The sequence below is a fragment of the Thamnophis sirtalis genome, unplaced genomic scaffold (assembly GCF_051295495.1).
Source record: "Thamnophis sirtalis isolate CommonGarterSnake01/CBP01778 unplaced genomic scaffold, rThaSir2_p1.2 scaffold_5, whole genome shotgun sequence".
Taxonomy (NCBI): Eukaryota; Metazoa; Chordata; class Lepidosauria; order Squamata; family Natricidae; genus Thamnophis; species Thamnophis sirtalis.
This window is the reverse complement of record NW_028261385.1, coordinates 28,628,482-28,655,147: the sequence shown is the minus strand read 5'-3', so window position 1 is coordinate 28,655,147 and position 26,666 is coordinate 28,628,482. Positions and strand designations below refer to the sequence as shown.

Here is a 26,666-nt window from a genome sequence, read left to right as displayed (position 1 = left end):
AATTAGAGAGACTGTTAGTCATTTTGTTTTGGTTTGAAGAACAAATTCTGCTGGATTTGTTGCATGTAAAAATAAAGTTAAGAATTTCATTGGCAGGGTTCTAACATGGTCCAGAGTGAAGCTAATCAAAAGGAAAGAACTACTCCTTTGGAGAATTATGATCCTATCTATGGTAACCAATAGTTCTGTGACAAGAAAACCATGCTGTTTACAAATGAATATCAACTGAACTTTTCTCTGTTTTTTCATCCAATTTCAGTCCTTTACAATACAATGCAATAGCAGAGTTAGAAGGGACCTTGGAGGTCTTCTAGTCCAACCCCCTGCCTAGGCAGGAAACCCTATATCGTTTCAGACAATGGCTATCCAACATCTTCTTAAAGACTTCCAGTGTTGGGGCATTCACAACTTCTGGAGGCAAGCTGTTCCATTGATTAATTGTTCTAACTGTTAGGAAATTTCTCTTCAGTTCTAAGTTGCTTCTCTCCTTGATTAGTTTCCACCCATTTCTTCTTATTCTACCCTCAGGTGCCTTGGAAAATAGTTTGACTCCCTCTTCTTTGTGGCAACCCCTGAGATATTGGAACATTGCTATCATTTCTCCACTAGTTCTTCTTTTCATTAAACTAGACATACCCAGTTCCTGCAACTGTTCTTCATATGTTTTAGTGTCCAGTCCCCTAATCATCTTTGTTGCTCTTCACTGCACTCTTTCTAGAGTCTCCGCATCTTTTCTACATCGTGGCGACCAAAACTGAATGCAGTATTCCAATTATTACAGTATTGCAGTCTCCATATTCTGATTCAAAACATCCAGATCATCTTTTACATGACCTGGATTGACAGTATATAATTTGGGTATTAACAGCATATTAATGACACCTCATCTTAAAGCAAAAAAGGATCTATTCTGATGATTTCATATGGATATTAAACAACATATGAGGTGACAATTGAGGTCTGATATTCCACATTCAGGAACTATAGTTGCTTTGTCTCAAGACTACTGACTAGAATTGCCCACTCAGAAGTGGAATTAGTTTCAAATCTCAGATACCAAGCTTGGCACTATTGAATGCAGCCAGTAGGTCTGCATTTCCCCTACCAGTCTTGATGAAAGCCAACCAACAAAGCAGTCAATGCTATTTCTAATCTCTGACTGAGCTTGAATCCTGTTTAAAAGAGCTAGACAAGAGCTTTCTTTAGGATCTTCTCTAACAGTCCATACCATGTTCTCAACATCATTTCCTAAGAAATATTAGACACAATTCGTCTAATATGGCTAATATATTCCTTAAGAATAGGCAGCATCACAGCTTATCTCTGGGTACATTAATCACTTATTTGGGTTGTACAATCCCAGATCACATTGTCTCTGTAAACCCATTCATCTCACTTGGTTCTGCACATCCAGACTTTGACAAAAGTAAGCAATTGTACCTGGAAAGAAACAAATCTTAGAGAATGTGATGAAACTGTAAAGTAAATGTAATTTAGAAATGTAAGATTGCTATTAAAAGTATTGTTTAGCCAGAATGTTAGGGCTAGGATATTACATGAATTACATGAATTCATTCTGATAGGTGGAGTGCATGTTGGTATGCCCCAAGTAATTTGTGATTGGAATGCTGTGATTTTGTTTCTACCATTGTGAACTGCCTAGAGTTACATTTCTGCAAGTTAGGTGACCCTATAACTTGATAGATAGAAATGTAAGTGGAATGAATATTTGTTATTAGTTATTTTACTCTGGAGTTTTTAGGTATTGATTTGCTAAAGCATATATAAGGTTGGGAAGGACAGGGCTTGCAATTTTGCTTACAGTCAAATGTATAATTCTATGGTGTAGGAATTAGGGGTTTGCAAAATGTTTCCTTTTCCAAAAGGGTTCTCACTACCCTGAAAGTATTTTGATGCTTTTAAAGCAATTTTGGAAGTGTGTAGAGACATAAACAGATGTTTTGAGCTCAGACAAGGGCCTCTTCTGTGTTTCCATCATTCACAGTCATCTGATTGGAATGATACAAAAATGTAGCTATGAAATAAAGAACTTAGCATTGAACATCGGAACATGTACAGAAGTTGGACGTGATTTGATAGAGATGTTTTATTTCAGTATTACATTAAAAATATTAAAATAGTTGTCTGTTAACACTCCTTTTCTATTGTAAAAAGCAAACACTATCTGTGATGGTGATAAAGAATCTGATGGTGAAGATGTGGAAGTAGATACCGGTAATTCATCTGAAGATTTGCGAAAGGTAATTCTTAAAATGATTTATAGTAATATATAAATTTTTGTATGTGTTCTATAGACTTAAAGTATGTAAAGTCTGATATCAACATGTATGTTGTAGAATTACATTTATTGCAGGTCTCAAAGTCTCCCAAATTGTATTTGCCTTTGAAAGTGTTTTACTTCCCCATTTCAACTGTAACCTAAAGAGTATGAGATCTGCCTGAGTGTATTGTTGCTAAAGGAGAATTTTGTTGTGATCCCAGTATGAGCCTGGAAATATTTATGGGTATGGATCTTGAGAAAAAAAACAGTATTTGAATCCTGATCTTTTTGGTTCACAAATATATATCATCATAATGAGATATGTATGTTTACAGTACCACATTCTATTTTTTTTCAGGAAATAATGATTGGTTTACAATACCAGGCTGAAATACCACCTTTCTTAGGCAAAAGTTGCAATGATGAAAAAGGTAATTAATACTTTTTACTAAATTGTTAGCTTTTAAAATAATTGTTTAAAATATATTATTAATTAAAATAAAAATTAAAACATAAACAGATTTGAGTTCAAGATCGTGAGACATGGAATATTTGGTTGAGTTATCTTGAACTTAATTTATGAATTGTTTTTGAGTGTTTAAATGAAGTATGCTACAGAGTACTATACATATTCAAAAATTGCTAAGAATTACAGTGACCACATTTTAACAGGCCTGTTGAGGAGAGGGGTATCTGTTACTTCCAAGTATCTATTAAATGTGAAAGGATATGATTGTGTTTGTCATCTATATAATGGTGTGATTACATAGATGTTGCAAATGAGATATTAATTTATATCATGTGTAATCTTATTACATACAAGTTATAAATCACCATAAATGTGGTAAATTAAGATAAATTTAACTGCTGTGTCTGGATTACTACAGATGCAATAGACTTGTACATCCCATTTCAGGAGTTATCTGGGTAGAAATGCAGTTTGCTGCATCTGGGATCTGCTAATTGAAATTTTAATTTATTCAGACATGATTACTACTTTAACATCTTTAGTCAGTCACAGGTCCCATTTCATGCTCTCCTTGACCTCTATCTGATGAATGGGAATATAGGGGAGTACACAATTTAAAATATTAGATAAATATGGAAAATACATGCTGACTCTGTAAACCGTTTAGAGAGGGCTGTAAAGCACTGTGAAGCGGTATATAAGTCTAAGTGCTATTGCTATACTATAAATGAGAATAAAGCTCTTCTTTATAAGACTGAACATTCTTATCAATAAAAAGGCAGCAATTATAATTCCATTTATTTAGCTAACTGTTAATGGTATTTGGAGATGATTAAAATCCGAGGCTTTCTGGACTGTTCATAGATTAAATATTAGCATTTCAATCACACCCTTACAGTTGTCTTTCACATACATTGGACTACAGGCAGTCCTCAAATTACAATGGCATTTGAGATTGGAATTTCTGTTGCTAAGTGATGCAGTCATAAAGCATGATGTCACATGGCTGCATCCCTTAGCAATGACAATATCTGCAATCCCTATTGCTGTTGTTAAATTAGAATTGTCGAACATTAAGCAAGCTTCTCCTCTCAGCTTTCTGCTGGCTTTCAACAACCAAAGTCAGTGGGGAAGACAGCAGGAAGTTGCTGCTGCAGAGCTGGGGAGGAAACAAGGGGGTGAATTGCATAGAAAATAATTGCATCAAATTTTTCTTCCTATATAATCAATTGTTCGTGCTTACATTGTTCTCTTATTTTAGATAATCTTGTGGCAGACTTTCTACTGTCAACTTAAATAGTTGGTAATTATTCATTATAATAATCTAATACCATGTTTTCCTGAAAATAAGACCTCCCTGAATAATAAGTTCAATTGGGCTTTTGAGCGCATGTGCTAAAATAAGCCCTCCCTCAGAAATAAGCCCTCTCTGAAAATATTGCAACACAGCAACAGCCATGAGGTGACCACGCTCATTGTCTCCTGCACTCAAAAATAATAAGACCTCCCCAAAAATAAGACCAAATGCTTATTTCGGGGATCAAAAGAAAATAAGACACTGTCTTATTTTCGGGGAAACACGGTATTAAGTTGACAGTAGAAAGTCTGTAAGAGAAAAAAAAAGATGCAGATTTCAACAATATGAGATGCTTAAACATTTGCATTAAAAACTGTATAGTTATTTTTTAAAATGCTGTTTTTAATATGTTATTAACCATATTATCTTACTTTAAATTTTAAAGATGCTACAGTTGATATTTCTGAAAAACAAATCTTAATAGTTTGTGGTAACATATATACTAAATAGCAGGAGTACAGGTAATTCTTGACTTACAGTTGACTTATGGTTCCTTTAGTGACTGTTCAAAGTTACAGCAGCACTGAAAATGTGAGTTATGACTGAAAGTTATGACCTTTAGAGCATCCCCATGATCATGTGGTCAAAATTCAGATGATTGGCCAATGGTTCATATTTATGACTATTGCAGTGTCCCAAGGTCTTGTGAACACCTTTTGCGAATCTCTGACGAGCAAAGTCAATAGGGAAGCCAGGTTTAGTTAACAACCGGGTTACTAACTTATCAACTGTAGTGATTCACTTAACAACTGTGCCAAGAAAGGTCATAAATTGGGGCAAAATTCGCTTAACTAATGTCTCGCTTAACAACAGAAATTTTAGGCTCCATTGTGGTCATAAGTCAAGGACTATCTGTATAATAATATAGCTCCTTAGAAAACAAGTGTGTGTATCCTTAAAGACATTGAAGAGATATGACAACAAATATCCCTAGAGGAAAATCACAACTGGATCTTTATCATGCCAGAGTGTAGGCCATAAAATGTTATAAATGATATAAATTGTATATTTCTTTGCATATATTACTCTCCAGTAATATGTGCAAAGAATTGCTGGGGGTTGCTGGATTACTGGGCACTTGGTCTCATCAATATTTGAATATATCTTAATAGCATATGAAAATGAGGACCAGCTACTTTGGCAACCTGATGTTATTTCAGAAAATAAAGTTAAAGAGTACCTTTTTGAAACTTCTGTAAGAACTGGAAATGAAAAAATAATTGGCAGAATTCCTGATGGAGTGCATACCCGGGACAATGAACAGGTATGTTTTAATCTTATCTCTGTACAATTTGCCAATTGAACTCTTTTTTTATGCTTAGGCATGCAAAAACAAATGTTTCCTTTTTTTTTCTATTTTTTAAAATTAATATATTTCATACCTACTGTATATCACATCTTATTCTTTGGCTTTAAAACATTTGTCCATAAACAATGTATGTAAAAGGATAAATTTACTTTGTTTATAGAAGGATTTAGTTCATTTTTGCTGCCCAGATGAGGTCCCAGATTGCTGGGGGAATATGCTGTAAACGGCTTAGAGAGTGCTATAAAGCACTATGAAGCGGTATATAAGTCTAAGTGCTTTGCTATTGCTGCTGTTGTTTTGAAACAATGGAGATACAAGGAGATTCTGCCCAGAAGAGGGATGAAGGGGAAACTATATTCATTGATTTATCTTTTATCTATGGGGCATCTCTCGCCCCTCGTACCCTGGTCACTCCATTTACATCTCATTGATTGCAGGAGGAAGACTTTGCCATTTTACCTTCTCTTAGTGATCTCTGGCAGTCTGTTCTGGAGAATTGAAGGAAGCTCCAAAACAGTGTAGAAAGTAGTGTTCACTAAGCTTCTTCCATAGTCTTTTACCACTAAGATCTTTCTGCTGGATCAGCAGCATTTAATGGTCGGAAGAGGTTTTGATCCAACTTAGTTAGTATCTATTTACACTGCACAATGTTTTATTTGAAGTGGCTAGATAACCTTGTAATAGAAACATTTGACTGACATGAGATTACAGCTGCTGGATTGTGTACGCTCCTTTTGACTGGTTAAACAAGAAATATTGCAATCTCTACTAGGCACTCTATGAACTCTTCAAGTGTAACCACAATCTAAAGGAAGCCATTGAGAAATACTGTTCAAATGGAAAGACATCACAGGGTAAGTCCTCTATCAAGAGGTTTATACGTTCAATAATGTTAAATCATAAAAGTGCAGACCTGGATTGTGATGACTGTTATTCAATACAGTTCCTCATGTTTTTGTAATACCAAAACAAATTGCAGCAAAGTAATCAGAGTGATTCAAGAGTAACAGCTGGACTAGTCCACATACTTAGATAACTAAAGAAGGCATCTAGTCTCTTGGAAGATTCTGTTGCATAAGGTTAAAGTTCTGATCAGTAACTAGAATCAGTTACACTCAGGGTTGGGATTCAGCTGGTACGGACCGGTTCAGGCGAACCGGTAGTTCCGGCAATCAGTTGACCCTGCTCACCTGCCCCTGCACTAGTCTATCCTATATTTCCTTTGTTTGAAACCCAGCTGATAGGCGTGGCAGAGCGGATTGCCGAGCCTCAGCTGTTTTACTCACTGGGGCTGCAGTAAAGGGTAAGTTTTTGAGCTGTTTTCAAACGCACTGGGCGCGTGTGAAGCATGTGTGTGCAAAGCACACACTCAGCAAACCAGTTGTTACACCGGTTGAATCTTACCACTGGTTACACTTTTATAGACAAACATTCACCATTCTTTATCATTGTTGCAATACTAGTCAGATAACAAGAAAGAATGCTTGAAACAGTGAAGTTGTATGAAATATATAGTTATGTATGCATGACCTCATCATTAGCCGTGAGTGTTTTTCCCTGCCTATTGAATTCCTGCTGCAATTGATGCAGGGGTGGGTTCCTGCCAGTTCTAACCTCTTCTATAGAAGAGGTTCCACAAATCTACAGTGCCGTTTAGAACCGGTTCCAATTCCCTCCCCCCACCAGTCCGCACATCATCAAGATGAAGAGCGAGAGGAGGAATTCTGGGAGTTGAAGTCCACAAGACTTAAAGCTGTCAAGTTTGAACACCCCTGGGGGTTTTTTTCTAAAGGGTTAGGGGTGCAAGGGTCTTGTAACTTGACAGCTTTAAGACTTGCGTGCTTCAAATGCCAGAGTTTCTGAACCTACATTTTGGTTGCTAAGCAAGAGCGTTGTTAAGTGAGTTTCGCCACATTTTACAAGTTGGCCACACCCACCCAGTCACATGGCCGGCAAGCCACTCCCACCCAGTCACATGGCTGGCAAGCCACTACCACAAAGCAGGCCACACCTACAGAAGAGGTTCTAAAAAAATTTGAAATCCACCACTGAATTGATGGAATATCATTTCTGCTTATGGCTTACTATTATTGGCTAAGTTCACACTATAGCCCAAGATAAACTACAGCTTACAAACCATAGTACCTTCCAAGCACAAGGTAAGCAAAAATCAAGTAAAACCACATTCTGGTTTAGATTGCTGCATGAACCAGTCTAGTTTGTTGAAAAGATTTTCTTTATTTTTCAAATGTTGAGACCAAATGCTTGCTGATTTGTCAAAATATCAAATGCTCACTAGTTTCTCTCTTTAATCTCCATCTTAAGATATGACCGCTTGGACAGAAGAAGAATGTAGAAACTTTGAACATGCACTTCTGATATATGGGAAAGATTTTCATCTTATACAAAAAGATAAGGTGAGCAGGTATAGAAATAATTTATAAATGATAAAGTTGTTAACATTTGAGTAGTTGGTCAGAATATGTAAAACAACATAAAAGGCATATTTTTGTCAACCAGTTACTTGGTTTTTAAAAAAAATTACAGTGTATTACTGTAGACATATTAGAGAAATAAACAGGGAAGGAAAAAGGGCAAACGAAGGGGATACAAGTGAGTAAATAAGGGATTTACAATTTTTATAGAGATTATAATTTACAAGTATATAATTAATTGAATTACCCATCTAGTAAATGAGCATGCCTCTTTATAAACTATTTTACCTAGCTGCTATACTCATAAGCATGTTTTACTGTTTCCTACAAACATTATCACTTGAGGCTTTTTGAAAATAATTTTATTATGCAGAACTGATTAACAAAATGAAAGTATATTATGGATAGTGTATCATTTGAAATATAGCCATTTTAAAAGGACCTTGAAAATTAATGTTATAAATAAACCAACTCCAAAAACATTCATTATATTGAAGAAATTGTCCTTTGATGTGGTTAGATCACTTCCTTGTCAACTGTGGATCATGAACATTCTGGACTTTGCAAGAGCAGTTGATCCATTAGATTTGTCTATGTAAGCTCCTAATGGATCCAAAGAGTTTTCAGAGGTTTGGGGATTTCCATGTTTTCTTGATCCAGTTAGATTCTGGTAACATTCAATCCTTGACTATTGTATTCCTCTGGATTGTCTCCCAGACAATCAATCAACTTTTAATTGGGTATTAAAAGTACTCTTTCATTCCTACCTAAATGAGCAGTTCCAGTTGCAGGTCATGGTGAGGCAGAGCTCGTGTTCCTGGAGTTACTAATGTGGAGTTTCTTGGAGTTGGATGTTATCTATATAAAAAAAATTCATTCTCTGTCTCTCTTTCTCTCCCTCCCTCCCTCTCTGTCTCCATAGTTTTAAATATGGTTCATTGGATATCTTCATTCTTTTCTTCTTTATATGACATTATATCCTGACCATTTGAGTGTCCACAAATGGCCAGTATATAACATCATATAAACAAGAAAAGAAAGCACTACATTGTTAATAACTGCTTGTGTTCCAAATATTGAATAAACGTTCTGATCCAAATTCTGGAAGTCTGAGATTTAACCAAATCTATAAAGATATCCAATGAATCATATTTAAAACTATGAAGTTTATTAAAAGTATTTTTAAGAGATAAAATAATTATTTAAAAATTTAGATTTCCACCTTCACTTAGCATTGCTTTTATAAGAATTAAGTGCTTTGGACAAAATTCCAATTATCTGTCAAGCTTTTTTAAACGTAGATTTTATTAGTAATTTGTGCACTGTAAAATTCTGTATTGTATGTGCATACCACCAAACCACTCTGTAGGAATTTCTTGAACCCTATAGTCAGGGACAATTACAGCTTTATTCAATTAAATAAGATGGTAATTGTTCTGATTTTGCCACTTAGTGTGTTATGAGTAGATTAAATGTATGAATACCAGAGTAAAATGAATCCATATTTAGAAGAGAGTAGTTTCTACTGTTAGCCATTAAAACATCAGGTTAAGGAAGAAGATAAAGACTGTATTAGAACATGCTGTAACAAACTTAAAATACATGGAGAGAAAACTGCCATTTTAAGTTACAGGTAGTCTTCAATTTATGGTCACAATTCAGAGCAGAATCTCAGTGCCTGAGCAAGCAGTCATTAAGTGATGCATCATGACTACTCCCTTGGCTCTTCTAGTTGCAGTTGTTAAGTGACCTTGTGGGTCTTAAGTTGGTAGAATTTAAGGTAAGGAGAATGGGGGTACATAGGGGAAGCCCATGTGTACTGCACATGAAATCAGGAGTGTGCTGCACTTTTATAAGTCCTTTTGAACAGCTGCTGAACAAATGGTCATAGGTTGAGGACTACCTGTAGTAAACTCATTCTCTGTTTCTATGCTAACAGCTGATAAGATATTTGCAGAACTATCATACTGGAATCAAACTAGTAATTTATACTTTTCCAAGTATTAACAATTTGCCAAGTATTTTATCATTTGGACTCCTTCCCCATAAGAATTTTCCACAAATATTAAGGCTATTTTTTTTCCCTGTCTTTAGGTGGGAACCAGGACAGTTGCTGAATGTGTAGCATTTTATTACATGTGGAAGAAATCTGAACGATATGATTACTTTGCTCAACAAACAAGATTTGGAAAAAAGAGGTACAACCACCATCCTGGAGTCACGTAAGTTGAAAAACTTTGGAAGAACATTTGTGCTTAACATCTTATTTAGGATTTCCCACAATTAATAGTAGTTCATCATTATGCTTTCCAAATGGACTTTGTTGAATAACCTCTCTATGATCATTTTCTTGCAGGGACTACATGGATCGGTTGGTAGATGAAGCAGAAACTTTAGGTGGTGCAGTTTCTTCAGCCATAATATCAAATAATAGACTAGAGCCCATTCCTGATCAACAACTAGGCCTCCTGAATTCAATCACTGCCAATGATTTGACAGGTAAATTAAAAGGTAAATTAGAAAAGCTTAGTATGACTATAGGTCGGGGAAATGGTTACATCTTGTATAACATCTTTTTCTGTCTTCTAGCACTGACCAACAGCGTAGCTACAGTCTGCCATTCTACAGATGTGAACTCAGAAGACGCCTTCCCACCTCTGGACAGTTTGCCCCGAACAGCAGTTAATCATGTGCCTGTCGTAACAGAAGATTTGCTTAACTTGCCTAGTAATGGCGAAAGTGATTGTTTTAATTTATTTGAGACTGGATTTTATCATTCTGAATTAAACACCATGAACATGTGCGGTGAAGAATCGGAAAGGCCTGCCAAGAGATTGAAAATGGGAATTGCGGTCCCAGAATCCTTCATGAATGAAGTTTCGGTGAACAACTTGGCTGTTGATTTTGAGAATCATACACATCATATTACTAGTGCCAAAATGGCGGTCTCGGTAGCTGACTTCAGCAGTCTATCGGCAAATGAGACAAATGGCTTTATCAGCGCCCATGCGTTACACCAGCACACGGCCCTCCATTCAGAATGAATTCAAGCAGCAAATTAAAGACAGTGAACACTGTTGGCAGTTTGTGGTAAACTTGATGAATTGATCAGGTTTGCTTAGTCTTTCACTGGAAGTTTGAACTATATGACATCAGTGATGTCTTTATGTACAGAACTATATCTTGATTTATCAAGAATAATTTCACTTTTTTTCCAATCCATAAATGTGGAAACTTCATATAATATCTAGCAGAGTTCGGGACTAAGAGAACCATGTGGTACAGCTTTAAGCTCTGCTTCCTTTCTTTTTAAACCCGTAGAGAGACTGCTGTCTCAAAACCAGCACAGAAGTTCTGAACTTAATAGAGTGGGTTTTTGTTCTAGGTTGCTTCTGCCCTAATGGATGCAGTGGAATAACATTTGTTTACAGGTACCAGTTCTGATCCTTGCTTAATGTAGCATTTAAAAAAAATAATCAAAAGCAGGGAGACATTTCTTTAATTTAAACTGCACAACTACACAAGGATATTTTTAAATTGAAGCTTGTGTCATCTGATATTAAGCCAGAGCACTTCAGTTTACAAAACAACAGATTCATCTTGGTGGATACTAGCACAAAAGACAGTAAGAGCAAAGTCTGAGGACAAGCTTAGATGCTCTTATAACATCACAGGCCACAGCTACCTTACACAAAAATGCTTTTACTGTCCAAAGGTTTTGTGTACTTTTTAACGTATTGGCTGAAAAGATGTGTTTGAGCTGGGGTGGGGGATATCTATACTTCTGAAAAATAGAATCTGAAAACATCAAGTATTATCTTAACATTGCTTAAAGCTACTAAGAATGATACAATTTGCTCACTCTACTAATGAATTACATATTGGGGTTTGTCTTTACTTCAGAACATGGCAGTTCAAAATAGCATGAAATTTCTGGATTAATAGATGGTGAATGGTGCAATGGATCTTTGAATCACTTTCAGCCATTAGTGTAGTTTTCTTCCTGGATTATTCAGATTTAAGTATATTAATATTCCAGAGAGAAATCTTTGACAAGATTGTTCTGTGTTGAAGGATTTGTGAAAGTTCACTAAAACTTTGGTTATCAATTATAAAACTTGCCAATGTTACACTGACACACAGACACACACATATGCTGGTCTTGTTGTATTCTGGTCTTTTCCCGTGTAAGATTGAGATTGTCTTGGCAACATTTCAGCGAGGTCTCACTCTCCATCTTCAGACTGGGTTTTGGGCTGAAGATAGCGAGTGAGACATTGCCAAGACAATCTCAATCTTACATGGGAAAAGACCAGAATACAACAACACCATACCTACACCCGTGAAAATCTACGAAGATTTTCACGGGTGTAGGTATGCTGGTGTTGTTGTATTCTGGTCTTTTCCCATGATTTTCACAGGTGTGGGTATGCTGGTGTTGTTGTATAAAATATTTCTACAGACTGTTAGCATCTTGAATTTGAGCAACAGCAGAGTGCTGGGAGTCACTATCAAAAGTTTTTGAGTTTCTCAAATAGCACATTTTAACCATTCTAGGAATTTAATTACCACGTATATTTGTTAATGGTGATCTGTTGTAAAGTATACACCTGAAACTTGTCAGTCTAATGCAGTACACAAAAATGGGTAGCCTTGGCCTTGGGTCACATTCTAATACTTTCAGTCAAATTGTCAGCTTCCTGTTGCTGTAATTTGTGCTGAATGCTGTATCTTGTGGGGTTTTTTCCTTATTCAACACATCTTATTTAATTTTGTAAAATACTCGCTGTATTTTTTTTCCTTTTGTTACACATTCATGTTTATGGGTTTTTCCAGTGGCTGGTGTGTATAAAAATCATCATCACAAAATGTATGAATGCTTATACCAGTTGCACTTAAATGAACACACCCATTCTCATCAACTGATGCAGTACTATGTTCAGTTTATCTATGCATTGCTGGGGTCTTAATGAAGACCGAGACAGTCTAGTTTCTCGTCTAAAATTTTGATTGTCAGCAAGTTAAATGGACACTTTAGTTATTTAATAAAGACTTTTGACCAAAATTCTAAAAATGGTATGAGAACAATGAATTCCGGCTAGTTTTAATAGATTTTTAATTGCTGATCTAATTTAGCCTATTGGCTAGCTAGCTGGTAATGTTTACTTTTAATTCCTTGTTAAAATGAGGCAATAATTTGCAAGATTATGTAAATATGTACATTCTGCATATCTTTTTAGATATCTATTTCAATATTTTCTGACTACTTCTGTGTATAGTAACATTTTGTGCATGCTTGATGTGACATTCATAAATTTGTACCACTATGACTTTATTCATGTAAAATAGCTATTTATTGAATTTTTCTTTTAAAAGCTGGACTTATACTGTTTCTCTCTATTTTAAACATTTTACTGGAGAAATTGTTACTGTTTATTAAAAGAATTGCGTTTGAATCAGAATGAAGCTGGCTAAATTGCAGCCGTGTGAAAATTACATTGCATTGATTCATTGTAGGTTAAGCACAATTCTTCTAACAAACGGTGATGACTTCTTTGTTCATTGCTGAGTATATTCCCTGTTCTCCCCTGCTCTCAATCCATTTGTGCAAACCAAAAATCCATGGTGGGCACCTGCAGTTTGTAGAGGTATCGCTTACAGGAACTCCAAAAGAACATTGGATTCACTTGGATGTGGAACTGGTGCTGCAATAGAGCAATACTTCAACTTTCGTTAGCCATTTCATCCTCTCATTGATAGCTTTTTAAGTGTTCATTTTTCTTCTTTATATAGACAGGCCAATCTTGCCTACAGACTGCTTTATATTCTCCGAAGTATTGAACTCTGTACTGTTAGATTTTTGTGCAGTTTTTCTTTGGAAACAAACAAACAGATCCATGTTAAGTTCACATCCAGTAGTGCATTAGTGATACTATTTAATTAAAACAAACTCTGAATGTAAATTAGTGGATAGCCTAACCACTAGAAGACCGCCCAGTGTTACAAGCACAGTGTCTATAAATGGGAAATTAAATGTGCAAATAATCATGATTACGATTTCCCAAGGGGGGGAGTATTCTAGTTATTGCTTCAGGCTAGTTTACGGCAGTCCACCTCTAAGAAATCAGTCACGTCCATCATTGCTAGGTTCAAATAGCTTCGCCTTTCTCATAAATTAGTGACAATCGCAACCAGTGCTAATATCTGCTGCTTAAGAGGAAGTTGCTATGGTCGCATTGGTTTTAATATTTGTACATAAACACTTATTTTTTTTGAACATTATTTTGTATTTGTTGTACTTTAATACCTGGTGTACAGTTCCAGAAATAAATGTCTGGAAACCTTTTTTTCTTCTATGAAAGTTTTCGTCCTGCAACATTATTTGTCCCTTTAGTATGTTTGGACAAAGATTTTTAAAATGAGTTATCAATTACTCCATTTGCAACTGACAAAAGGAAACTGAATGACAAAATCTGTATTATTACTATGGAAAAGAATATGGGGAAAAGAATGTGCCATTTGCAAAAAGGATCAATATGACCTGTTTTCGAGAAGAAATTGAAAACAATATTCCAACGGATCTCCATATAGAAAGGAACATTCCTTACTGAACTAGATGGTTCTATTATGCTACTTATATCACATTTTATAAATTTTACAGAAGACCATCCTATGCCATGGCAGTTAGGCATACCATGTTAAACTCTTACAGTGTTACAAACATCATAGTCCTTGAGAATGATACCAGTCTGATAACTTTTTGGGTTTTGGGATGGGGTTTTTTTTTTGTAAGTGCAGCATCTTATAGATTAAAGCAGGGGTCTCCAACCTTGGCAATTTTAAGATTTGTGGACTTCAACTCTCAGAATTCCTCAGCCAATTGGCTGAGAAATTCTGGGAGTTGAAGTCCACAAGTCTTAAAAGTTGCCAAGGTTGGAGACCCCTGGATTAAAGCATTCATAACTACTAATGTGTTGTAACACTACCTGTCCAAAGTTTAATTTGCTATAATGAAATTTCAGAACACTGGGAGTAGCACCCATTGTAAACTCTGTTGTCCCACTCATACACACGCACACCATGGGTGTAAGGAGTCTTTATTAAGGCTTCTAAGACTGAACTGTATTCCTCAGCAATTCCCTGTGCTGGCACCAGCTTAACCCCCTATGAGTTCCACAGGCTACCCAAATGAAGCCAACACCAGTCCTCAAGGCAAGGCAAGTCCAGTCCAAGGCAAAGGCAAGGCCAACAGATGAAGAGACACGATCCGAGGTGCAAAGCAAGAACACACACCAAGGAAACAAACACATTCCCAACATTGCCTCCATCTATCTACTGTGCTAAATAGCCAGTTTGTAGTGCATCCCATCAAGAGGGGCAAGGCTGATTCCTCATGAGTAATTAGGCTGACCTTCTCTGCTCCTGCCTTTTCTCTGCCCTACATGTTCTTGGATCAGTGCAGAAGGCAGTTCCTCTTCCTCATCACTCACTGGGTGCAGCTACATGCTTTCCCAACATGAAGCCTCGGGTTGTCCTGCTGCAGCTGTGCTTCAGCCAAATCCCTTTCAGACAACTGGTTGGAACCATTGACCAATTTCTCTCCAGACATGCCTGGTTTTCATCCTCTTCCAAGTTGACATCTGGAGAAGTATCTGGGAAGCATCTGGGGAAGTCATCACATAAACATATTCCACTTTTTTTTCTTTGCATGGCATGGATATCTTTGTTTGATAAGCTATAGTCTATAAATTCTCTAAAAGCGTCCTTTGAATTGTAATTTATAATGTGATGAAAGGAATATTATTGAAATAAATAGAATGTAATCATATACCTGAACCCCCAAACACAATAAATCCCTGCTTTATACTATTATATGCACACTTTTAAAAAGCTGAACACATGTATTGGGCATTCTTGGTTATCAGCAAAGAGATAAACTTCATTAACTTTAATGGGAATAACATAAAAAAATTAGTAAGATTACAGTCTAAAAATATTGAAGTGGATTTCACAAATATATGCACCAAGTGATTTATTTTTGAGCTATGAAATTTCAAAATCATAATCTTTATAATGATGCATTTGCAATGGAAATTGGTAAATGTGCAATAGGTAGTACTCTGTAACAAAAAAAACATTCTACAGAAAATATAGATATATCAACAGCTATCAACAGTATTAATTCATTACAAGGAAGGTATTAATGTAGTATTTCTCAGAAATCTACCTAAATTCCACATCTTTAAATATAGTTTCAAATGGACACAAACAATATCTGCTTTTAACAGGTTTGTTTCTATGTCTTTTTACTGGATTTAATGTATCAAAATAGATTTCACAACCTATTTATTTGAAAGCAAAGTTTTTATTTACTCATCTAAAACTTTTCTGTACAGAATTCCAAGAACTGTTGATGAGAATAAGGATTCAACTATAATTAGTTTCTGCAAATATAAGTCTAGAGGATGGATGAAGTGAGAGTTACTGTTTCTTGTGGGTGAAGCCTACACATAGATTTGTTATTTTTGTATCTGAGTGTCAGGCATAATTTTTCATTAAAAAGTAATAATCTGACATGTATGTTACCATATATAGTACATATCAAGTCTATACTATAAGCACTTATTTGGTTTATATTTTTCAAGTTAACTAAAAGGACAAAATTCTTTTAACAATAGTAAAAGAAATGATAAAGCCATTCAAAATCCAAAATATGAGTGTGTTAAATCCAATACATATAAAAGACAACAGAGGGAGACAATGAACAACTTGAAGTCTCTATGCTGGACCCAGGTACACTGGGGAACTCGTTTATTTCAACTCTTCTGCTTGTACTGGAGTTTATGTAGCAAGCATTTCCCAAATAAGTTATGTCCCATACTACTCCACAAAGTTTAAATTTCAACCAAAGCTTTCAGATAGGCTATCGCTATTTAAAAAACCCAACAAGGTTGACTTATTAAGTATACAGTGGAAGGCATGACCTAAGTCTCAAAACCTTTGTACCAAAATGTATCTTCAATAATTCTTTGTTAAAGGATACCACATTTGGTTTCATTACTGTAAAAATCCATTGTTGACCATCAAGAAATAATTGTGTAATAGTTTGAAAAAAGTTCTTCTCCTGGGCCAATGTTTCGGAGAGCTACCAAAACCACACATCTCAAGGGCCTGCAGATTGAATATTTCAGGAAAAGAAGTTGGTCTCAATTGGGCATTGATATTTTTAACAACACAAGCAATTTTTTCTTGATATATCCTCCTTCAAATATTTGAGAATGCTTAACATTTTAAATTATCAAATTATTCCAGAAATGTTCAAAAATACAAATTTCTCACCTTTCTATTTCATGGCTGTAGTTTATGTTTGGAAGATACTGTTTAAATTCTACAGGAAAACATTTAGGTATGTTCAGTTCCTGATAGCAAACATTTGCTTCTTTTTCTGATGGAAAAAGAGAAATATCTTAAATGAGGAAGAGATGCCTGTACGTTAACCTATCTCTGAATTTATTCAAATAAACAATACCTTTACTATCTAACCCCACCTGCAGGAGATGAGCAGACTATTCTCTGATGTAGAATAAATCTCCTCTATTTGAAAACTATAAATGGAAACCCATTGACAATATTTAGGCAGGCTGACAACATGCATAGCCACTTCAATTTTTAAATCTAACCAAAGGAGAAAAATTGGTCTTACCTGATGAACAATTATTAACATATTGTCCCACAGCCAATGGATTTTGTGTAGCAGTTGTAAGCCAAAAGACATCACACATTTTTAAAGGACCAATTTGATCTCTTTTGCTGCATGACCTGAATGATATTCTAACATTAGCCACAACATTCCATTTTTATTTTATTTATTTAGGATATTTATATTGCTGCCTATTCGCACATGGCGACTCAAGGCAGTTTACAAGAATATAAAAACATCATATAAAAACAATAAAACTAATAAAAGAGAGAATCACATATAATAAAATAGCCCCCCTCCTCAGTGACAACACATCGTACAAGCTGTTTAATGGGGTCCATCCTGCTCTGCATTCCCCAGGCCCGCTGGCAGAACCAGGTCTTCAGTGCCTTCCAGAAGAGAGTTAGAGTGGGGATCATTCTAATCTCTGAGGGAATGATGTTCCAGAGAAAGGGAGCCACCACGGAGAAGGCCCTTCTTCTGGGTCCTACCAGGTGTATCTCCCTAGGGGATGGGACCTGCCTCCCCACTCTGGTGGGTCGGGTACATGTGACTAGCAAGAGATGGTCCCTCATATAACCGGTTCCCAAGCCATTATTGCTTCTTGAACAGTTACAAATTACATTCACTTGCTAGAGCTGAATTACTGTACCCAACAACCATACATCCTGTTCAATGGTGGAGCTAAATATTAGAATAACTAGAATAACTTGTCTTTTTTGCTGGACTCAAAATGCTGAGTACAGGCAAAACATAGCGTGTGTCAATCAGTCTGACCTTCAGATGAAGAGAATACAGAAACTGCATTCAATTAGTGCCCTACTCTGAACTGCCACTATGGTCTTTCACCAAAAAGTACAGAAAATAATGTATAAGAGCTCCCGTCATTCTGTAATTTTAGTACATCCTGTAGAAATCAATACAAATAGCATTTTATCCACCAACTACTTATTAGCAATGATTTTGGCCAGTATTTGCAGCACCAGGAAACATGTGTAAGTGCTTTATTTGTTTGCTTAAATGTTGAAACACTTAACAAAACACATACAAGGAATATAGATCACTTTATAAAATCCGGCTGATATTTTGATTGCTTGATTATGTGCCATCAAGTCTTCTCCAGGATGATCTGTTCCCAACCTGGTCCTTTAAGCCTTACAACAATCCACCTATCACCACTGTAATCGAGTCCACCTATCATGCTGCTAGTCATTCTCTTAATTCTTTCCTTCCACCCTTCCCAGCATTACAGTATTCTCCACAGAACTAGGTCTTTGTATAATGTGTCCAAAGTATGATAATTTGAGTCTGGTCATTTATGCCTTGAATATTTCTAATATTGGCATTGTAGTTTCCAGTCACAGCAGCACATCTTGCTTGTATGTCTGTCAATGTCAACTTGATTGTTAAATTCATCAACCTCTTTTTCTGCACTAGTGGTTGAGGCACAAATCATAAAGTTATGATTATATGCTGCCCAGAGTTATTGTGTAGTAAGATAAGTGTTGTGGCCCAGCAGAAGCCGTTGGAGCTGCCACCAGACTCCGACAGCGAGGGGCCCTATGAGTCGGTTCTGGAGGACCTTGGACAGGGTTCCAACTCTGAGCAGGGCGCAGAGAGACTGGTTGGCCACCAGGTGGCGCCTGAGCCTTGGACCAGTGGGGAGGAGACAAGGGAGAGTGATCCAGAAGCCAGCAGTGAGTTGTTCCTGGATGCACGCCATCGAAGAGCTACTCGGCATCAGGAACAATTATACATTAATTGCACTCAGCTGATGGTCATTAGACTCCTCTCCAGACTATAAAAGACTGCTTGTAACACGCCCCTCTTGCAGAAGTCAACACATTGACTAAAGAGAACGTAACTAACTTGGCAGGCTGGATTGCTGCCAAGGTTTGTTTGACTTGCTGCCAAGGTCCTTATCTGTTTGTTTGCTTGGCTTTCAGCCACTGAGATTTTGGCTTCTTGCTATTAAAAGTACATTCTAGTTAAACTTGTCTTGGCTTTCATTACTGGATGGAGGAGGGGGTCAGAACAGATAGGTATGTAGAATAATACAATATAAATAAATTTAGACAATGCCATACCACAAGATTCTCTAATTAGTATTAATCAGTTTTTCTTTGCATAATAGCCTGGTATTGTCTTTAATAACTTTTTCTTAACTATGTAATTAATACCACTCCTTGTTTTTTTTATGTCTGAGTAGAAAATAATTTGATCTTCTGACTAAAAGTCTCCAATTTTAGTGCAGCTCAATTCACAAATGGCAATGGAGATTCTCAGTCATCAAAGTCATGGTTTTCCCAGTTACTTTTTCAAGAGGCAACTGGACTTCGTGGTTTTTCTTCAGCAGAGGTGAAGCTTCTTGGATAATACAATACAATAGCAGAGTTGGAAAGGACCTTGGAGGTCTTCTAGTCCAACCCCCTGCCTAGGCAGAAAACCCTATACCGTTTCAGACAAATGGCTATCCAACATCTTCTTAAAGGTTTCCAGTGTTGGGGCATTCACAACTTCTGGAGTCAAGCTGTTCCACTGATTGATTGTTCTGTCAGGAAATTTCTCCTCAATTCTAAGTTGCTTTTCTCCTTGATTAGTTTCCACCCATTGCTTCTTGTTCTACCCTCAGGTGCCTTGGAAAATAGTCTGACTCCCTCTTCTTTGTGGCAACCCCTGAGATATTGGAACACTGCTATCATGTCTCCCCTAGTCCTTCTTTTCATTAAACTAGACATACCCAGTTCCTGCAACTGCTCTTCATATGTTTTAGTCTCCAGTCCCCTAATCATCTTTGTTGCTCTTCTCTGCACTCTTTCTAGAGTCTCTGCATCTTTTCTACATCGTGGCGACCAAAACTGAATGCAGTATTCCAAGTGTGGCCTTACCAAGGCATTATAAAGTGGTATTAACTTTATAATAGCTAAGAAGCGAAACATCTTCAAAGGAAAACCAAAAAGTCCAGTTGCCTCTTGAAAAAGCACCTTGGGACGATCTCAATTCAGTTAGCTAAGCTGTCAATATGTAGTATATTCAACTTTCAGCTGTGTGGAGCTTGCCTGTTACAACTTTAATTTGCAGATTTAAATTTTATTTTTCTGCAAGGCAAAATCAGCAACTACCTATCCCAAAGGCTTTAATTTAGTTATTTCATAGAGTTTGTATTCTGAAGATCCACAGCTCCTCTTCAGTAGCATATTGAATTCTTACTACCTGAACTTTATATGGTATAAACATTTGGAATAATTATTAATTGCTCTTTATTTATATCAATATTTACTCAATGTTATTATGCCTTACCTGTATACAGCCTTTGAGATTCCCTTATTATTTCCATCAATAAGTACACCATCAATACACCTAAATATAAATGGATTGCCAATGGATTGAAAAAATATGGGTTCATGATTTTCATAGACTGTGCCTGTTTTTAAAAAAAGCAATTATTTTAGATCCTTATGTATATATTTATTAGCTATATGTAATGAATTAAATATAGTTATTCTTCAATACCGCAAAATCTTAACTTTTGTCTCAATAGCATGGTATTCTTAGAATTTTGACCTGGATTAAATACCATTTCACTTTATGACAACTGCTGAATCACACCTGTTTCCAAGGGCTTTTGTACATGATTTCTGAGCTACACTAAGCTGAAAAGTAACAACAGTTCAAGAAACAGTTGAATAAGGATTTGAATACAGGTTCCTGCAGTTGAAATTTGAGTGTGTGAGTACAGGTTGTCCTCAACTTACAGGAGTTCATTTAGTGACCGTTCAAAGTTACAATGATTCTGGAAAAAAATGATGACTGTTTTTCACACTTATGACCATTGTAGCAGCCACGTGGTCATGGAAAATTTTTTTGGATGCTTGACATCTGATTCATATTTAGGAAGGTTGCCATGTCCTGGGGGTCATGCAGTGGTGGGTTGCAGGCGATATGCCCTGGTACAGGCATACTGGACTCTGCCTGGAGCACCGGATAAAGTTCTGGTATAGTGCTCGGGAGGGCCCACCCACCCGCCCGAGCTCACCAGTCTTTTAAGTCTTCAGCACTTCCGCGCACGCACATGCCGCATATAGCGCCTGAGCGATGCTCACGGAAGCAGTAAGGCACATGCGCGTGCTGCGCATGTGTACGCGAGCATTGCGCGTGTCCATATGGACGCTGCCAGGCCTGTGGGAAGGTAGATTCACTTAACAATTGTGTTACTAACTTAACAGCTGCAGTGATTCACTTACAACGGTGGCAAAAAGATCATAAAATGGGGCAAAACTCACTTAACAAATATCTCACTTAACAACAAAAAATTGGGGTTCAATTGTCGAGGACTACCTATTTCTACCATGTCACACTGGTTTTATTTTATTAATTTATAATACTCTATAATGTATAATACTAATATCAATATGAAAGACATCATTGATGCCATCTCTCTCTCTCTCTCCCCCCCCCCCCCGCCCTTTCCCAAGGATTACTGAGCTGGTAATGGCTGCATAATAACAGGATAAAATTGCGCTATTTAAAAAAAAAGTTCATATCATAGTAAATTTGGCCCTTTCAGCTTAGTATAGGCAATCCTAGAAAACAGAATCAAACTGTTTTGAAAAACACTTAAGCAAGGGATGTTGATTAGTTTGCAGGGCATTTATTAACAGACAACTACAAAACATAACAGTCCTCACTTACTTCAAGTTGGTAATGCCCAGAAGACTAAATAAAGGCACTGGACCATTAATTCATATCAAGGAGAAAAACTGTTGTTTAGAGAGTTTTTAAACATATTAGATCCTAATTCAAACTCTGCAGGCTCCAAAAGTCTTAAAAGATCCTGGAAAACTTTTGACTTCAGTGTTGATGGTAATAAGGAAGATGGATCCAATTACAACCCAGTGGGCAGATCCAGGACTCAATTCAGAAAGTGTTGAATTCCTGGCTTGCAAACAGCTGGGTGGCTTTGTTAAGATATGAAACCATTAATCATCCTTCCATCCACCCACTTTACCTATCCATCTATCCACCTTCCCAATCCTACTAAAGTGTCCTACACATATAAACATTAAGTCAAGGATTAAACCTAAAGCTATGATCTGCTGCACCACCTTTTGAATCAAATGTAAGGCGGTTTCTATACAACTGTATATGAAAATAATATTTCCATACCAGGATACATTGATACGACTGTTCCTTCTGGAACAAACCCCTTTGCTACAAAAACTCCTATCCCAGCTGACTCCAGTGAACTGGGTTGTCGAATAATGCTGAATCCGAGTGTACTGAACAGAACTTCTTCTGGATTAAGGGGTCTTTGACATTCTTGATCGTTGTATATTGCTTTGGGTATTGTTTTGCATTGCACTGAGTGTATTTCTGGGTATTTTGATTTAATTTCTGGAATTACGTTCAAAAGGCACATTTGTCTGTTCAAGTCATTTACAAATAAAGATCTAAATGTTTTCAGTAGCGTTTGAAGGACATTTTCATCAGAAGCAATTTTGTCTTTAGATTCTTCTGGCACAAACCGCAGAGTCCTGAAGTAAAATAGGAGGAAAAGGTAAGTATAAGAATTGTCACGGTTTGAAATTCCATAAATTTGTAGGGAAGGAAGCATACAGAAATATATTTTTTCTTTTTATAAGAAAATTTTGTTTAATTGTTAATAATGATTATAATTATTAAAATATGGCTATTGTGATATCAAACGGAGAGACAGGCAGAATGTCCACTTCTATACATCACCTAGGCCACAGACCTTAACTGGATGCTCCTCAGCACCTGTTAATGCCTGCAAAGGTCCTGTGTTTCCCCAACCTTGCCTTAAAAAAAAATCCTAGAATGGCTGGTCTGGAAAAATAGTTTGTAATCACATCTGTTCCTAGGCAAATGACTGACTTGCTGTCTCAATGGCTTGTGTTTCTCCCACCAGAGTGGAAAACAAAAGAAAAGCCTTCAGTGCAGTGTTTCTGAATCTTTTCAGCTCGGAAGAGGTGGTGGTGATAGCAATGTTGGGGGAGGGAATGGTTTTGCCTGCACACATGTTCACCCACCACTTTGGTGGCCCTGTTCTGAATCAGCTGCAGCCTGGCACCAGGCCGCAGACTAGGGATAGGAGACCCCCTTGTTTTGGAATAAAATAGATGCATTTTTAATTTTACAATTTCAAATTAGCTAAATTGTGATATATGGCCCACAGCATATATGACCTTCTACATTTCAGATGTTATCAAAGTTACTAGATGATGAAGATGATGATGACAATGATGAGGATTTATTCAATTTATATGCTACCCAACTCCCAGTGATTCTGGGCAGCTTACAATTGTTAAAACTTAAAAAAAAAAACCAAAGAATAATACCGAAACATAAAAGCAGCACAAGTCAAAGGGGCAATGATGGCAGAGTGAAGAAAAAGGAATAAAGAGGCATCAATCATCCTGTCCAAAGGCTTGGAGAAAAAGCCAGGCCCTTCAAAATCCCAGTAGGTGGGGAGCAGATTGAGTTTCAGGGGAACCACATTCCAGAGGGCAGGCACTGCTACAGAGGAAGCACATTCCAAGGTCCCAATAGGTGACATTGATTCACTGCCAGAGTGAACCATTCAGACAGCTACTATGGGAAAATCATAGCCTTAGTCAATGTAGCTGGTGAAGTAGTTGTGACTTACCTCTTATCTGCAAATTACTATATCTCATAGTGACTAGAGTTCACAGGTGTGAAATTACAATCCCTGGTCCCCTTGGGATGCATGAGCAGTTCTGTTAGCCCTCTCTAGATATTGATAAGAGCAAAATGCCCACAATCTATATGGTAGTGTACATTTGTTGGCTACACAAACATGCATACCCTGTGTTTCAACTCGTTTAATTGGCAGGTTATGATTAATCTGTATCTAATAAATATCAGCTTTGTCTTCTGCTGAGGTAAAGTAGGGACAACGATCACTTCTAATAACAACCTATTTCAAAAAGAAGAGACTTAACTATTCACTGAAATCTATTATACTACTGATGACTGGATGAAGAGTAGGATATTGTAGGGCAACACCCCCCCCCCAACTTAAAACTGACCAATATCCCACAGAAGTTTTTATAAAATAATTTTTTTTCATGAATCTCAGTTGTGAGCAATAGTATCCTAGTTAACAATAAAACATTATTTGTCTATGAAAATGTAAGATTGTAATTCCCTACAACTTCACTCAGTATATTGAACCAAACATTTTCATCTTGCTACATTTATCATTTTGCAAGAAAACCTAGAATCAATTCAAACTTGTCTTATTACAGACATATGTTTGTTAATTCAGAACTCACAGATACAGGTTGGAGAGAAAGCCCAATTAAGTTGTATGTGAATTGCTGTCAGTCCTCATATACCACATTCAGAAATATTCCCTTTTGAGTTTTAATTACTGTTCAAAGAAAATGAGTTAGTTAATTGTATTAATAAAGAGAATGGGGGCTTTTTTAAAATAAAGCCATATAAAGGAGAGACGGCTGCAGGTTGTTAAACAAAAACTTTTATCAGAAAGTGGAAAAGAAAGGAAGGAAGGATGGAAGGAAGGAAGGAAGGAAGGAAGGAAAAGGTTTAGTGATAGGGATAAGGAAAATTCTGGCGAGAAGGGGATGGCAGCAATGCGATCGTTCGGAATCCCACTGCCCAGATTCCGCAGCCTTCCAGCAGCGCCCGCAAGAAACCCGCAAAGGGGGTTCCCGGTCTCTCTGCGTCGCTCCCCCCAACTCCTTTCCTTCCGCGGCCCGGGAGGGAAAGGTGGTCGCGCGCCCTCGCCCTCACCTGCGTTTGTGGCGGAGATTGAGCGCGATCCAGGGCACGAAGCGATACTTGTAGGCCTCCCAGCGCCTTCGCAACCCTCCTAGCATGGCGGGGCCGCGCCGGCAAACCACCCCCCGCCGCCCGAAATCAGAAAGGAGGCGCGCCGCAGCGGACGAATAAAAAATGTGTCTGTGTGAACGTGCTCCCGTCAATCTCGAAGGCGGCTCTCAATTTCTTGGGGGGGAAGCTAATCTGCCTTTCGCCAATATGCTTCACCGTGATGGGGGAACATAACCCCCAAATAAAAGCGCTTAATCCCAACTCGCCCTTCCAGATCTGGGCCTCTCCAATTTGCGGAAAGAATCCTCCGGAACCAAACTTGAGACGGGCAGTTTCCCGGGACTTGTTTGAAGGCGGGGATGCTGGACAAGTCGATAGAAAGTTTGCGCTCTGATTTCTGTGCCTCTCTGGATAAAATCTGGGGCAGATCCGAATGGTGGCCAACAATTGCCGTACATTGCTTACAGGCTTGCTTAGGAGCGGAATACTTAGCTTTGCGTTAAAGGCTTGTGCGCTCAGGGCTCCTTTGAGCAGTGGAGTTTTCCAGAGTTGTCGTTAGCGATTAGGAGTGCTTGTTAGCAACAGCCAGCCGTCAGCCGGCGCGAAAATGGATGAGTTAAAATCTTGATTCTTCGAATGTTAGTTGAACTAATGAGAGCCTTTTGTACAGGTAGTCCTCAGCTTACATTTCCTTTAGTGACCAAAGTTTACAACGTCCCTGAAAAAAGGGGCTTATGACGTTTTTCAGTTGTAACCTTTGCAGCATGCCCATAATCATGGGATCAAAATTCGGATGCTTGGCAACTGGTTCATATTTATGACCGTTGCTGTGTCCCAAGGTCATGTGGATCCCCTTTTGTGACCTTCTGACAAGCAAAGTTAATAAGGAAACCGGATTCACTTAGCAGCCGAGTTACTAACTGATCAACTGCAGTGATTCACTTAATAACTGTGGCAAGAAAGGTAGTAAATGAGGACGAAACTCATTTAAGAAATGTGTCACTTAACAGAAATTTTGGGCTCCATTATGGTCGTAAATCAAGGATTACTTGTAGTTCCCCCTTTCAGTTGAATAAGAGAATGTAGGCCCAACTCCCCCCCCTTTTTTTGTAATGGAAGATACTATGAAACTTCCTGCCCTTTGAAATTCGATCAGCTTTTTATTGTAATCATTTAATGAACCAGTTAATCAACTATTTTATTTATTTAAAACATTTACCGGTATATAGCCTCCCAGCTTTCCACCATTAACCTTTATGAAACTTTAAAAATTAAAGTG

General features: G+C 37.3%; 2 protein-coding genes across 10 annotated transcripts in view; one reads left to right on the top strand and one right to left on the bottom strand.

The window, feature by feature from the left end:
• MIER3 (MIER family member 3) overlaps positions 1–14,212 on the top strand; it is a 29,061-nt gene extending 14,849 nt beyond the window's left edge. For 6 of the 8 annotated variants that reach the window (XM_014056141.2, XM_014056143.2, XM_087715522.1 and 3 more), the window contains 8 exons: positions 2,176–2,261; positions 2,640–2,712; positions 5,220–5,371; positions 6,189–6,270; positions 7,742–7,833; positions 9,946–10,073; positions 10,208–10,362; positions 10,441–14,212. In XM_014056141.2, the coding sequence (XP_013911616.2) occupies positions 2,176–2,261; positions 2,640–2,712; positions 5,220–5,371; positions 6,189–6,270; positions 7,742–7,833; positions 9,946–10,073; positions 10,208–10,362; positions 10,441–10,895 (1,223 nt within the window). In that variant the 3' untranslated portion in view covers positions 10,896–14,212. The remainder of the gene's footprint in view (positions 1–2,175; positions 2,262–2,639; positions 2,713–5,219; positions 5,372–6,188; positions 6,271–7,741; positions 7,834–9,945; positions 10,074–10,207; positions 10,363–10,440) is intronic. The other 2 variants (XM_014056142.2, XM_014056145.2) reach the window with 1 other exon arrangement.
• Positions 14,213–14,784: 572 nt separating this feature from the next.
• On the bottom strand, positions 14,785–25,913 carry SETD9 (SET domain containing 9). Of its 2 annotated transcripts, XM_087715518.1 has the most exons (7): positions 25,349–25,913; positions 22,718–23,085; positions 20,852–20,975; positions 17,555–17,670; positions 17,191–17,296; positions 16,895–17,022; positions 14,785–15,615 (listed from the first exon to the last, which is right to left on the bottom strand). In XM_087715518.1, the coding sequence occupies exons 1-6, from the start codon at positions 25,432–25,434 to the stop codon at positions 16,935–16,937; spliced, it is 888 nt and encodes a 295-aa protein (XP_087571644.1). In that variant the 5' UTR covers positions 25,435–25,913; the 3' UTR covers positions 14,785–15,615; positions 16,895–16,934. The 2 variants fall into 2 exon arrangements, with proteins under 2 accessions (XP_087571644.1, XP_087571643.1); XM_087715517.1 differs by having other exon boundaries at positions 14,785–17,022.
• Positions 25,914–26,666: the final 753 nt, after the last annotated feature.